This window comes from Muscardinus avellanarius, assembly GCF_963383645.1.
Source record: "Muscardinus avellanarius genome assembly, chromosome: 3".
NCBI lineage: Eukaryota > Metazoa > Chordata > Mammalia > Rodentia > Gliridae > Muscardinus > Muscardinus avellanarius.
Genome location: NC_137788.1, coordinates 137,021,573 through 137,037,273, shown reverse-complemented (window position 1 = coordinate 137,037,273; position 15,701 = coordinate 137,021,573). Strand labels below are relative to the sequence as shown.

At 37.3% G+C, this 15,701-nt stretch overlaps 1 protein-coding gene across 2 annotated transcripts in view; it reads left to right on the top strand.

The window, feature by feature from the left end:
* The window catches only part of MYO9A (myosin IXA), a gene marked incomplete at both ends in the record, with an annotated part of 187,408 nt that overhangs the window by 95,905 nt on the left and 75,802 nt on the right, over positions 1-15,701 (top strand). For both annotated transcript variants that reach the window (XM_080693311.1, XM_080693312.1), the window contains 5 exons: positions 8,736-8,816; positions 10,243-10,353; positions 11,047-11,169; positions 14,247-14,396; positions 14,926-15,245. In XM_080693311.1, the coding sequence (XP_080549437.1) occupies positions 8,736-8,816; positions 10,243-10,353; positions 11,047-11,169; positions 14,247-14,396; positions 14,926-15,245 (785 nt within the window). The remainder of the gene's footprint in view (positions 1-8,735; positions 8,817-10,242; positions 10,354-11,046; positions 11,170-14,246; positions 14,397-14,925; positions 15,246-15,701) is intronic.

Below are 15,701 nucleotides of genomic sequence, written 5' to 3'. Positions count from 1 at the left end.
TATGGTTTACCAGTTTTGCCAACACTGTTTGTTGAAGAGGCCAACGCCATTTTTTTCATTATATGTTTTTGGCCCCTTTAGCAAAAATCAATGGGCTATAACTGTGCAGATTTGTTTCTGAGTCTTCTATTCTGCTCCATTGGTCTATGCATCTGTTTTTATGCTAGTACTATGTTTTTTTTTATAACTATGGCTTTGTAGTATAGTTTGAAGTGTCAGGTATTGTGATGCCTCCTGCAGTGGTTCTTGTTTCTGAGAACTACTTTGGCTATTCTAGGTTTTATTCTGTTCTGAATGAATTTAAGAACTGATTTTTCTATGTCTGTAAGTAATGATCATGGTAATTTGATGGGTATTGCATTGAATTTGTAGATCACTTTTGGAAGAATGGTCATTTTGCTGATGTTTATTCTGCCTACCTCAGAGCATGAGAAATCTTTTCATATCCTAAGGTCTTCTTTGATTTCTTTTTTCAATGTTTTATAAATTTATTCGTAGTGGTCTTTTACCTCCTTGGTTAGGTTTATTTCTAAGTATTTTATTTTTTGTGCAATATCTTGAGTAGAAGTGGATTTATGGATTTTTCAGTGGATTTATGGTTGGCATACAGGAAAGCTTCTGATTTTTAAGATTGATTTTATATCCAGACATACTGCTGAATTTGTTGAGTAGTTCTGTAAGCCTTTTGGTTGAGCTTGTTGGGTATTCTAAGTATATTAGCATGTCCTCTGTATATAGGGATAGTTTTAGGGTCTTTTTATTTGTGCTCTTCTGATTTCCTTCTTTTTATTGCTCTATAAGTTCTATATTGAGAAGAAGTGGTGATAATGGACATCGTTGTCTTATTCCTGTTTTTAGGGATATCTCTCGAAATTTTTCCCCATTTAATATGATGTCGGCTGTGGGCCTTTTGTATGTTGCCTTTATGATATTGAGGTATGTTCCTTCTAATCTGATTCTCTGCAGTGCTTTTAGCAAAAATGGGTGTTGGATTTTAACGATCATTTTAGAATGAAATACCAGAAATGGGGAAAAAAAATCAGCTGTCTCTTTGTTATTCATTTATATGTCTCTGGGTAGGATTTTCCAATGTATAATTCATTATTTTCATTGTAAGGAGAATGCAAGCAAAAAATTGATTGCATAAATCAAATCTGCCTTGAATCTGCCCAGAATATAGTCATTGTCAATATAATGCCATTTATTTCTATTCAAATTTCATATTGCTGTCATCATGATCGAACTAGATAAGATTATAGATATTTTTTTTTTTTTTGCAGTTCTAGGGATGGAACCCAGGGGTATTCTACCTCTGAGCTACACCCCCAGCCCTATTTTTTTTTTTCCTTCTTTATTTTGAAACCGGGTCTCACTGAGTTGCAGAGGGCCTCACTAAGTTGCTGAAGCCGTCCGTGAACCACAATCCTCTGGTCTCAGCCTCCCAAATGCTGGGATTACAAGTGTGCTCCGCCATGCTCGGCTGGGATTATAGAGTGTGTGTGTGTGTGTGTGTGTGTGTGTGTGTGTGTGTATTTTAGTTTTGTTTACATAGAAATTCAGCTCCTTTTTTGGATTCTAGAGTAAATGTAGTAAATTAATCAAATAATTTGCAGAATCACTGTTCTTAAAATACTGTCTAATCACCTCTTCTGTTTTCCCAAATCATCTGTAAAGTTCTATTGATTTATTGATATTTATGAAAATAAGCTGAAAATCTGGTGGATAATAGCACTTTACATAGTTTTACTCATTTGCACGCTGCCTTTTTAATTTTTGTGGTACTAGGGATGGAACCCTGGGGCATTCTTAACTCTGAGCTGCACCCCAACCCTATTTTTTATTCTTTATTTTGAAATAGGGCCTCACTAAGTTGCTGAGGGCCTCACTAAGTAGCCGAAGCTGCCAAAAACCTGGATCCTCTTGTCTCAGCCTCCCAAGTATCAGGATTACAAGTGTGTGCCACCATGCCCAGCTTCATTTATATGCTTCTATCATTGAAGCAGTGTTCACTGTTAATTAGAAATTTTCTTATCTATCTTAATTATATTTGCATATGTCATTTTTTAAAATGTTTTTTTATTTGGTACTAGGGATTGAACCCAGGGCATTCTACTTCATGCTATACCCAGTGTTATTATTATTACTATTATTAATAATAATATTATTTTAAACAGCTTCTTGCTAGGTTGATGAGTGTTTCACTATTTGCCAAAGCAGTCCTCAAACCTGTGATCCTATTTTCACCTTCCAAGAACTCGGATTATGGGAATGTCATGCCACCATGCCCGGCTTAATGCTTCTCCTGGTTTTTTTTTCTTTTTTTTTTTTTTTTTGTAGTACTGGGAATGAAACAAGGGCATTCTACCTCTGGGCGACACTCAGCCCTATTTTTTATTCTGTATTTTAAAACAGTTCTCACTGAGTTGCAATGAGCCTCACTAAGTAGTTGAGGCTGTCTGCGAACCCAGATCTTCCTGTCTCTCCCTCCCAAATGCTGGGATTACAAGTGTGCACCACTATACCCAGCTTAATGTTTCTTTTTTAAATCCAGGATGTTAGAATATAAGTTGTTTACTAACATATCATTATATAAATTGTTTTTGATTTATAAGCATCATTTTAAAAATTGTGATCTGGAAAAGATAATTTATTTTTGATAATTCTGTCTATAGTCCTAGATAAAAATTTGATTCTGTAAAGTCTGTTTGGTCACATGATTTCTTTAAAAAAATAAAAATAATAATAAAAAGAGAACAAGACCAAAGAGTTTATTATGTGCCAGTGAGTTTAAAAGAAAGGCAGTGGGTTTAACTTGAAATCTCAGCCATAAATTTAAAAAAACCCTAACAAATAGTTGGGTAATGTCATTTGGCTGTGCAGTAAAAAGAAATTAGAGATGTTGCTTGAGCAAGTCGTAGTTATGTTCATATAGTCTAGAGATATCTTTACTTTTACTTTGTAGGTCTTTTTTTTGGGGGGGGAGTTGGCAGTGGAAACCAGGAGCATTCGACCTCCGAGCTACACCCCCCTGCCCTAATTTTTATTCATTATTTTGAAACAGGATCTTACTAAGTTGCAGAGGGCCTCACTAAGTAGCTGAGGCTGTCCACGAACTGTGATCCTCTGGTTTCAGCCTCCAGAATGCTGGAATTATAAGCATGTGCCACCACACCCAGCTTACTTTCTATTAGAAATGTAAAGATTAATGGGTTAGAGCAAAAAAAAAAAAAAATCATGTGGTAAACACTGCTAAGTAAAACAGGATCAGAGTTTACTAATGTGCATCATAAATATGAATGTAAACAGTCTTGGCAGAATTGTTAGTTCATTAGCACGTTTTCTCTTGACTAGCATACCAACATGGATAAGAGAAGGCTTCAGATGTTTTCAGATATTAGACAATAAGCATTGCAGGACTATGAGTCCTTCAAGAAGGCTACAAAATGAAAAATAAAGAATAAAGGACAAGAAAGTCTCAAGCTAATTCATAAAGCCAGTTTGCTAAAGCTCAGGAAAAGAGAACTCAAGAAAGCACCAGTGGTCTTGCTCATTGAATAGATGAAGAAGGAGAGGCAGCTAGAATTCACGAGACAGTATAGCAGAGATGAGACAACTGCATGCAAAGAGTGCTGCATGTCTACTGAGGGGTCCTTTTTGAATCTGTGGTATATTGCTGATCTGTGCACGTGTGGTTAAAGCCATAAGACTGAGGAGAGAACCACCAGAATCATGCAAAGCTAACAATTTCTAGTATTTATACAGGAGTAGAAGAATAGTTCTTTCATTACTTGCTAGAGTAACATGACCTGTTGGTACAACGGCCAGAAAGACCTTGATTTCGTAACAGGATCTGAATTTTTTTTTTTTTTTTTTTTTTTTGGTGGTACTGGGGGTGGAACTCTGGGGATTTCTACCTCCGGGCTATACGCCCAGACCTATTTTTTATATTTTATTTGGAAACAGGGTCTCACTAAGTTGCTGAGAGCCTCACTAAGTAGCCGAGGCTGGCTTTGAACCTGTGAGATCCTCCTGTCTCAGCCTCCCAAGCACGGGGATTACAAGTGTGTGCCACCACATCTGGCTGAAATTGTTTTAGTATGAAGGATAACTACCCCCAGAATAGTTAAAATATATGTGATTTTGTTTTTAATGGAACCCTAGGGCCTTGCACATGCTAGGCAAGTGCTCTAATACTCAGTTATAACCCCAACACCACCCCTGCTTTTTTGTGGTACTAGGTATTGAACCTGCATCATTCAATCTCTGAGCTGAAACCCCAGCCCTATTTTATTTTTTGTTTTTTCACCGGATCTCGTTAGGTTGCTGACAGTCTCCCTGTGTTGCTGAGCCTGTCCTTTAATCTGTGGTCCTCTTGTCTCAGCCTCCCAAGTACTGGGATTACAAGCATGTGCCACACCTGGCAAGAAAAACATATTTCAAGAAATGATGCTAAAATATTTTTATTTGGTAGAAAGTGTAAGTGCAAAGATCCAAGACTGTATTACATAATAAGTATTACAAACAAGCACACCAAGGAACATCATATCAAATTGCTAAGACTAGTTATAAAGAGAACATCTTAAACCTAGATGGAAGAAGAAAAAAGACAGTGTTCAGTGAAGTGAAGATAAGAAAACAGTATATTTCTCATCAGAAACTATAAAATCAGTGAGGCCCTTTGCAACTCAGTAAGACCCAGTTTCAAAATAAAAAATAAAAAAATAGGGCTGAGGTGTAGCTCGGATTAGATGACCCGGGTTCCATTCCCAGTACCACCATAAAAAAAAAAAAAAAAAAAGGAAACTGTAAAGTCAAGGATACCATAGAGTAATTGATAAAGTGTCATTCCAGAATTTCATGCATAGTAAATTTATCTCTTAATTATGATGAGTAATAGCCGGGTGTCGTGGCACACACCTGTAATTCCAGCATTTGGGAGATGGAGACAGGGGATCCATGGTTCGTGGACAGCCTCAGCTATTTATAGCAAGAGCCTTTGCAAATCCTTAAGACTCTGTTCCAAAAAATAAAAAGACAAAAAAAATAGAACTGGGGGTGTAGCTCAGAGGTGCAGTGTCTTTGGGTTCCATCATCAGTACCATTAAAAAAAAAATGAGTAAAGGTTGGGCATGGTGGTGCACACTTGTAATCCCAGTTCTTGGGAGGCTGAGACAGGAAGATCGCAGGTTCGCGGGTAGCCTCAGCTACTTAGTGAGGCTCTCAGCAACATAATGAGACCCATTTCAAAATAAAGAATAAAAAATAGGGCTGGGAATGTACCTCCAAGATAGAATGCCCCTGCGTTCGGTCCCCATTACTGCCCCCCAGAAAAGATGCATAAATACTTTTTCAGACAAAAAATAAAAATTTTTACTAGCAGACCTTAGTATAATGCCAGAAATGTTAAACATGGAAGAATTATGATGGGTACACCACATAGAAATATGGATTAACATGAAACAGGAATAGTACCAGAATGAAAGAAATTTTGTTTTAAAATGCTGTCTCTATTTAAAAAATAATAATAGATGTGTGTGTGTGTGTGTGTGTGTGTGTGTGTGTGTGTGTGTGTGTGTAGTGCTGGGGATTGAAATCGGGGGCATTCAGGGGCATTCTACTTCGAGTTACACATCAGACACTATTTTTATTTTTATTTATTTTTTTTTTTGCGGGTCTGGGGATGGAACCCAGGGGCATTTGACCTCCGGGCTACACCCCCTGCCCTATTTTTTATTCTTTATTTTGAAACCGGGTCTCACTGAGCTGCAGAGGGCCTCACTAAGTAGCTGAGGCTGTCCGCGAACCGCGATCCTCCAGGTCTCAGCCTCCCGAATGCTGGGATTACAAGCGTGCGCCACCACGCCCGGCTTATTCTTTATTTTGAAGTAGGGTCTCACTAAGTTATGGAAAGCCTCACTCAGTAGCTGAGGCTGGCTGAGAATCCAGGAGGACCTGTCTCAGCCTCCCACGTATTGGGATTACAAGTGTACACCACCGCGCCTGGCTAAGATAATTAATAGGGTTTTTTGTCTTTTTTTTTCTTTTTTGCAGGTCTGGTGATGGAACTCAGGGGCAATCGACCTCTAAGCTATAAGCTATACCCCTGCCCTGTTTTTTATTCTTTATTTTGAAACCGGGTCTCACTAAATTGCAGAGGGCCTCACTAAGTAGCTGAGGCTGTCCACAAACCAAGATCCTCTGGTCTCAGCCTCCCAAATACTGGATTACAAGCCTGCTCCACCACGCCCGGCTGATAATTGATTTTAAGAAACAAAAATAGTAGTATATTGTAGGTTAGAAATAAAATGTATTACAGAAGTATTACAAAAGAAGGGGATACATGGAAATGTACTATTTTAATCTTGGTAAAATCTCCCTCTCATTTTAGCCTGGATATCTCTCCCTGTGCCTCTGCCTCAATCCCCTCCCCATTCTCCTCTTCCCCCTCCCTTCTTCCCTCTCCCCTTCACTTTTCCTCCCTGTGTGTGTGTGTGTGGGGGGGGGTACTGGGAATTGAACCCAGGGACACTCTACCTCTGAGCTATACCCCAGCCCTATTTTTAAAATTTATTTTGAAGCAGTGTCTCACTAAGTGGATATGAGTCTCACTACTTGCTGAGACTGTCCTTGAACCTGAGAGATTCCTGTCTCAGCCTCCCAAGTATTAGGATTAGGAATGTGTGTTTCCATGACCAGCTGGAATACTCTTTTTTGAGAGTTTGTTTCCCAGAGGTAAAGGTTAGTTAGTTTTTAAGGAATTAACTCCTCTGGCCACCAAACATTCCATATTAGTTAAAACTAAGTTATAAGTGGGGTGATGCAGGTTGACCAAAAAGGAAAGAGTTATGCGGTGTTTACACACAGAATCCTGTGTGAAAGTCTAGCCACTTCATAGGGACTATGTTTCTATTTAGTTAGTTCCTTAAAAGAGTTTTGTGCCTTTTTCTTCATACAGTAAGTCATGAACATGCTGTTGCTTTTAAATCTGCTGTAACCTCTTGTTAGATATGCTGCTTCTCCTCTGATCTAATATGCATACTCAGCTGCTCAGGGACTCATGGGTTGTTGGAAAATATATCTACCATTACATCATTAGTCAAACATAGTCCTTTGCTTAATGGGATGAGAATCGGGTAAGGGAAAAGTGAGTGATGTGTGCATGTATGCCTCCACCATCTTGTACTCCATTAAGATGTATAACTACAATGCATACATACACCCACACAAAAAGAAAAACATAGTCCTTTGCTTGAAGTAGTAGAAACTAAATTTTCCTCTTCTCTGCTTGTTAGACAAGTAAACTTCAGAACAGAGAACATTACCAGGACTAAGGAAGAATATTTCATCACGACAAAAGTGGCAATAAAGATGCATTTCTCTAGTAAGAGAACTTCTGAATTTCTGAACCCAAACCTGATAAAACTAAAAGGAAACATATATACAATTATTCTTGAATTCTCTAGACACATCTCAGTAATTAGTAGGTTAAATAGACAATGGAAGAATATGGAGAATATAGAAGACTTGAGCAACATTGTTAACCTGTTTGACCTAGATCAAATTTGTAAAACATCCCATCCAGTAACTGTTTAATATGCATTCATTTTAAGTGCCCATGTATTGCTTGCCAAGGTAGATCGTAAACTAGGCCCTATAGCAAACCTTAACAAATTCAAGAGAACTAAAATACAAAATGTTTTATTTGATTATATAGAATTAAATTTAAAATCCAAATAACACATGAACCAAAGGGGAAGAAAATTTTAAATATTTTAAATGGAATGGAATATCAAAATTTGTACACATTGCAGCTGAATAGTATTCCAAGGTTAAATTATTCCTTTGGATGCTTTATAAGTGTTGTATGCATGTGTTTATCACTTTGAACTATGTGCAAATACAATAAAATAATACAGGTATAAAAAAAAGGATGCTGGTACCATAATAAATTAGAAAAAGAAGGTTAAACCCAAAGCAAGCAGAAAGAAGGAAATAATCAACAGCAGAATTCAGTGAAATTGAAAACAGAAAAATAGTAGACAAAAATCGATGAAATAAAAAAGCTGGTTTTTGAACAGATCAGAAAACAAATAAGACTTTAGACAGACTAATCAGGAAAAGAGAGAAGATACAAATTACTGTTATCAGAAATGAAAAAGGGGACATCACTACATATTCTACAGACATTAATTAAAGTTAAAGCAAGGAACTATTAATGGATACCCTATTGGATGATTCTAAAAGTTATTCAAAAATGCATGAGTTTGAATAATTTTTTTTTTGGCAGTATTGGGGATGGAACCCAGGGATATTGTACCTTTACAACCCCAGCCCTATTTTTTTTTTTTTTATTCTTTATTTTGTAACAGGGTCTCACTGGGTTGCAAGGACCTCACTAAGTAGCTGAGGCTGTCTGTGAACCTCAGTCCTCCTGTCTCAGCGTCTCAAATGCTGGGCTTACAAGTGTGCGCCACCATGCCTGGCTAAAATTTTTTAATGAAATACAGTAGTGAAAAATTGCTCTATAGTGAGATTATTCTTAAAGTAATTGCCTTATTTTTAGTTATCCTTAATTTAACCAGAATGGTAATAAACAGTTTTCAGAAACAAATCACTTTATGTGTATGCATAGAAGGTTTTTGTATATTTTTCAACATTATTGTTTATATTTCTACATCACTTTGTTGCATGATGGGAATGGAAGAGTACGCTAATTATATTGTTTTGTATTGCAGGCATCATTAAGCAAACTGATGGAGACTCTTTGCCAAGCAGAACCATATTTTGTAAAATGCATCCGCTCTAATGCTGAAAAGGTAAAAATGTCCTGTAAATGGCAGCATATAGCTCAGGTTACTTCAAACCAAAAAATTATTTTAGAGATTAAACAGGAAAGGAAGAGCTATGTATGATTTATGTATGATTGTGTGTGTGTGTGTGTGTGTGTGTGTGTGTGTGTGTGTATGTGTGTGTGTGTTTGTTTTACTGGGTATTAAACCCTTAGGCATTCTACCTTTGAGCTACACTCCCAGCCCAATTTTATTTTTGTTTGGAAACAATCATCTAGGTTGATGAGAGTCTCACTCCTGCTTAAGCTGTCCTTAACGTTTGATCCTCCTGTCTCAGCCTACCAAGTACTGGAATTATAGGTGTGCACCATTGCACCTGACTCTTTGTATGATTTTTATGAGGAAAATTTTCTAGGGCTAGTCTTCTAATTATCACACTTCTATAAGGTATTTGTGTGGAGGTTGATTTAACATGTCCTAGAACTTGAGAAGCAAATCCCTCTTGAAATTTCTTTAGAAGTTTTCTTTGTAAAACTTTTGTTACTCTAAAGTGTAATGTCTTGTTTGTGTGCTGTATTCTACTGAAAGAAATCACTTAGCCAGGTTTAGTGACACAGGCCTGTAATCCTAGTACTTAGGAGGCTGAGATAGAAGGATTGTTCATTCAAGTTCAGCCTTAACGACTTAGCTGAGACTTAGCAGGTCCATTTCCAGTCTTCTAATAACTCTCCATACTGATAGCCATAGTGGTTGTACTAATTTGTAATTCTACCACCCATGTATATGTTTTCCTGTTTCCCCATATCCTTGCCAGTATTTATTTATTTATTTATTTAGCATCACCAAGGATTGAATCCAGGGGCATTCTACCTTTGAGTTAAACCCCCCAGTCCTATTTTTAACTCTTTATTTTGAAACAGGGTATCACTAAGTTGCAGGGGGGCTCACTAAGTAGCTGAGGCTGTCCTTGAGCCTGTGATCTTCCTGTCTCAGCCTCACAAATACTGGGATTATAGATGTGCGCCACCACACCTATATCTATTATGGTCCTTTTCGTAATATTTATTCTGCCTATCCAAGGCCATAGATGGTCTTTTCATCTTCTAAGATCTTTAATTTCTTCCTTTAGTGTTCTATAATTTTCATTTTAGGTGTCTTTTACCTCCTAAAGTAACATACTTAGGACTAAAAACCTCTTGAGCTTTTAAGGTCTTATGCCTTCCGAACCAGAGAAATGTAGAAGCTTGAATTCTTTCTTTTATTCTAGAATTGGTTAGAATTGTTCTGAAGTTACCAGATGGGTGGTGAGCTTATCCTATCACCTTAGCTGTATCTTCGCCAGACAACCTCCATTAAATCACCAGATATTAAGAAGTTAACCATTCCTACAAAACATTATAATTCAGAGATCTCCCATTCTGGGTTAACCATTTTTCTCTTTGTTTTGTTTTAGCTGCCCTTAAGATTCAATGATGCCTTGGTACTTAGACAGCTTCGATACACAGGGATGCTGGAAACTGTTCGAATTCGCCAGTCAGGATACAGCTCCAAATATTCTTTTCAGGTTATTTTTTTATAGTGATGTTTAAGTATATATTCACATCAAGTAAATTATTCTCACATATCTTGTTTATTATTTCTTTGGGGCTTACTTGTTTATTTCCCTTAATTCTTCCCTTCCAGCCCACGTTTTATACAAAATTGAAAAGACTTAGAGAGTATTCACTCACATTGAAATGCCAGCAGTCTCATTAAGCCTGTGTAGTAAAAGAATCTAGTAATTTGGCTATTCTCATTTGATCAGAGTGTTTACTAGCTATAAATTTACTCTTAACATAGCAGTTTTTCATGTTCATTTTTCCAGTATTTGAAATTGTTTGATCAAAAGTATCTAGTCAAAGGAAAATATTCCATTTGGTTTTCCCTAAAGTTTTCTCAGCAGGATTTTCCTTCACGGGACGCTGTTGCAAAAGGTGTATACAGCTATTTTTTGGTCTTTATTACCACTTTCTCAAAGGGAGTAATTAGGTTGTAATACTCTTCTTCTATTAACATTTGATTATACAATATTTAGAACTCAATATTTTCTCCTCATGCTTTTAAAGTTAACCTCTTATAGTATTTTGAATTAACACTTTTTTTGCTTAATCCTCTTTAAATAAAGGAGAAAAGGATTAACAAAGAGATAATTAGCTAGTTTAGGATCTTGTTTTTATACATTTCTTTGATTTTACAATGTTTTCATTTTACTTTTCAGGATTTTGTGAGCCATTTCCATGTACTTCTTCCTCGAAATACTATTTCATCCAAAGTTAACATTCAGGATTTCTTCAGGAAAAAAAATATCAATCCAGATAATTTTCAAGTTGGAAAAACCATGGTAAATGTACTGTGTGTGTGTGTGTGTGTGTGTGTGTGTGTGTGTGTGTGTGTGTGTAGTATTTGTCAAAATTGAGTACATTTTTGTGTTTTGAATTCTATTTATTATTTTTTTGTGGCACTGGGGATTGAACCCAGGGGCATTGTACCTCCGAGTGACACCCCCAGCCAAATTTTATTTTTTATTTTGAAACAGCATCTCACTAAGGTGCTGATGGCCTTGTTGAGTTCCTGAGGCTGGTATGAAACCTGTAATTGTCCCGTCTCAGCCTCTCAAGTACTGAGATGAGAGGCATATGCTACCATACCTGGCTGTGTGTGTGTGTGTGTGTGTGTGTGTGTGTGTGTGTGTGTGTGTTTTGCTGGGGATGGAACCCAGAGGCTTTCTACCTTTAGGTTACACTCCCAGACCTATTTTCTGTTTTATTTGGAAACAGCGTCTCACTAAGTTGTTGAAAGCCTCACTAAGTAGCTGAGGCTGGCTTTAAACCTGTGCAGTCCTCCTGTCTCAGCCTCTCAATTACTGAGATTACAAGCATGCGCCACCACGCCCAGCTTGTGTTTTTGTATTTTAATAATTATGTCACTCTTTGCCTAAGAGACTTTTTATAAAAGAGATAACATATATCAAATATCATAGGTAAAAGGTTTTTTTTTTGCAGTATTGGGGATTGAACCCAGGAGCATTCTGCCTCTGAGCTATACCTCCAGCCCTGTTTTTATTCTTTATTTTAGAACAGAGTCTAAAGTTGCAAAGGGCCTCACTAAGTAGCTGAGGCTGCTATGAACTTGCACAATCCTCCTGTCTCTGCCTCCAAAGTACTGGGATTATAGGTGTGCGCCACCAGTCCTGGTTCAGGGTAAGAGTTTTTTATTGTTGTTGTTTTTTGTGGTACTGGGGTTCCTGGAAACCCTTCTACTTCCAGGCTACACTCCCAGACCTATTTTTATACTTTTTTATTTGGAAACAGAGTCTCTTAAGCCAGCATGGCTGGCTTTGAACCTACGCGATCCTCCTGTTTCCGCCTCCCAAGCGAGGGGATTACAAGTGTGCGCCACCACGCCCGGCAGGGTAAGAGTTTTTAAATAATGTAGTCAGCAGCATTCTTTTTAATTTGTTAACTGCTTTCTTTTTCTTGCCCTTTTTCCAGTTTCTCAGACAGGGAATCTGAAACATGATCAAAGATGTAAAACTCCCAGTTCAATTTAATCCTTTCAAAAAGTTCTTTTTGTTGTTGTTGTTATTGTTTGTTTTGTTTTCCAGGCATGGTGGCACACGCTTGTAATCCCAGCATTTGGGAGGTTGAGACCAGAGAATCATGGTTCATGGACAGCCTCAGCTACTTAGAAAGTTCTTTTTTTTTTTTTCCTCTTACGAGTGATTTTTTGTATTTCTCCCCTTTTCTCTATTTTATTGCTTCTATTTCATTTTTATTCCTTAGTTCTACATTACTCTTTTTTTTTTTTTTTGGCGAGTCTAGGGATGGAACCCAGGGGCATTTGACCTCCCAGCTACATCCCCATCCTATTTTTTATTCTTTTTAATTTGAAACAGGGTCTCACTAAGTTGAGGAGGGTCTCACTAAGTAGCTGAGGCTGTCCACGAACCACGATCCTCTGGTTTCAGCCTTCCGAATGCTGGTATTACAAGTGTGTGCTACCACGTCCAGGTTACATTACTCTTAAACAACTGTTCATCTGCTGTTAGTCTACCCATTTTTAGTTATTATATTTAACTTAATCTACTTATAGTATCAGAATCATTTTTATATATTTGTTTCTTTATGTTGGCCTCCTGCTCTTCAATGATCCTCTCATATCCTCCACATAAAATTCAAACATCTCCTCTCCTTTAAGGACCTTTATATTGTGATTCACATTATTTAATATCCTCATTATGTAGATTACTTGTTCTCTTGTTTTCTGTGCATGCTCTTTTTATCAACTCCAGTATTGGCTTAGATGAAATCTGTTTCTACCAATTAATTTATTGTTTTTCTCTTTGGGTATATAATAGCTACTCACTTTTAAAGGTAAAGTACAAATCCTATTTCCAAGGGGATATTTGTAATTTATCTTTGCGTACCTCAAGTCCTTAAAAATTCATTAGTAAAACTGATTGCTATCTTTGAGCAATAGAAGCCTCAAATGCCTACTGCATTTCAAAATGACTATTTTCATTGGTTTATTCAAAATATGATAAATTTTCAAGATTTGTGATCTCAATTCCCTTCCCTACTCTAACACTCTTAAAAAATATGACTTATTCAGCTGGATGTGGTGGTGCATGCTTATAATCCCAGTATTTGGGAGGCTGAGACAGAATCACAGGTTTGAGGACAATCTTAGCAAGTAGTGAGAGACTCATCAACTTAGAAAGACCTTGTTTCCAAATAAAATAAAATAAAAAATAGGACTAGAGGTGTAGCATAGAGTTAGAATGCCCCTAGGATTAATCTCCTGTCTGTCTGTCTTTCTGTCTCTCTTACACACACACACACACACACACACACACACACACACACACACACACACACACGTGCGCGTGCGCGCGACTTAACATCTTTAAAACACTGATTCAGCCAGGTGTGGTGGCGCACGCTTGTAATCACTGCACTTGGGAGGTGGAGACAGGAGGATCGTGCAGGTTCGAAGCCAGCCGTACTGGCTTAAGAGACCCTGTTTCCAATTTAAAAAAATATATAAAATAGGTCTGGGAGTGTAGCCTGGAGAAGGGTTTCCAGGAACCCCAGTACCACCAAAAATAAAAAAATAAAACACTGATTCATTATGGCATATTTTTCTCCCAAGGAAATACTATATTAGTCTCTCACTCTGGAATTTTTGTACACTTTCTCACTTTACCCTTGCTGACTTTCCCTCCTATATTCTACTGTCTTTTCCTCAATTACTGAATGACTATTTTAAAGTAATTGGGTGAAATATTTATTTAGTAGTTCATTTACAAATCTACTATTGAATTTGTTCTCTAAAAGCTTACCATAGAAGTGATAATTCATGAAATAGATTTTTCATTCCTTCTTAAATTGCATTCCCTATCTTTCTTCCTTCTGGTAGGTCTTCTTGAAGGAACAGGGACGACAGCACTTACAAGATCTCCTTCACCAAGAGGTGCTTCGAAGAATCATTTTGTTGCAACGATGGTTCAGGGTCTTGCTGTGTAGGCAACATTTTCTTCATCTGAGACAGGCATCTATTGTTATCCAGGTGGGAAGCAAAGAATTCTTTTTATGAGATTGACTAGTTTATTTGGCTTTCATTTACTAACAAAGTGTTTTATTGTGAAACATTTAAATTATATAAATTTCAGAGATGAGATGTATTCTTCTACTCTTTGTTGTTTTAGATTTGTGGTACTAGGGGTCGAACCCAGAGGCATTCTACCTCTGAGCTACATCCCCAGCTCTTTTTTATTGTTTTAAAACAGGGTCTAGCTAGGTTGTGAGAGTCTCACTGAGTTGCTGAGGTTGACCTCAAATCTGTGTTTCTCCTGTCTCAGACTCCCACTTACTGGGATTATGGACGTGGGCCACCATGCCTAGCTAAGGTTATATTATTCAACAGGCATTTTAGCCAAGCATTTCTGGAAAAGAACATTTTTATTTATAATTACCAGCAATTTAGCTACTTAACCACTTAACCTCTTAATTATGACATGGGAAATGCATTCTTTATTCACTTTTCTGTGGAAACGTGTGGTAACATTAGAACTGGCTTCTATTGTTTTTCCCCCCAGCAATTCTGGAGGAATTACTTAAATCAGAAGCAAGTCAGAGATGCAGCTGTGCGGAAGGATACTTTTGTTATGGCTAGTGCAGCTACTCTTCTTCAAGCTTCCTGGCGTGCTCACATAGAGAGACAGCGGTACTTGGAGCTACGGACTGCGGCCATCATCATCCAGCAGAAATGGAGAGAGGTCTATAGGCGCAGGCATATGGCTGCTACTTGCATACAAGCAAGATGGAAAGGCTACAGGGAAAGTAAAAGGTACCAAGAACAAAAGAACAAAATTATCCTCTTGCAGTCAACATGTAGAGGATTCAGAGCACGACAAAGGTAATCTCTGTCATTATAATAATTGCTCCTTTTCTCTCCCTAAGCACTTTGTTTATATTTCTGCTTTAACACTTGTATTACTATTGGTTATATACAATATGTATTGTTCACTATACTTTAATCGCCCTATCAGTTTTAACCTACACTGTTTGGTCTATACTAGAAATTAAATGAATTATTATTGAATTGGATTGGAAACCTACAGTGTATATGGTTACAACTGCTAGGAATTAACTTTTACATTAGGTTTAAAATTATAAATTGGCAATATTCAACTATTTCTATTTTTAAAAACCTAATTTTATCTTTAAGGTATATTTCAAGTAAGGATATTACTAAAATGAAAAATTTACTTATTTTTTCTTTTTCTTTTTTGGCGGTACTGGGTATTGAGCCAAGTCCCGCCTGTGCTAGGCAGGCACTCTGCAGTGGAGTTGAACCAAAACTGCACAGGGG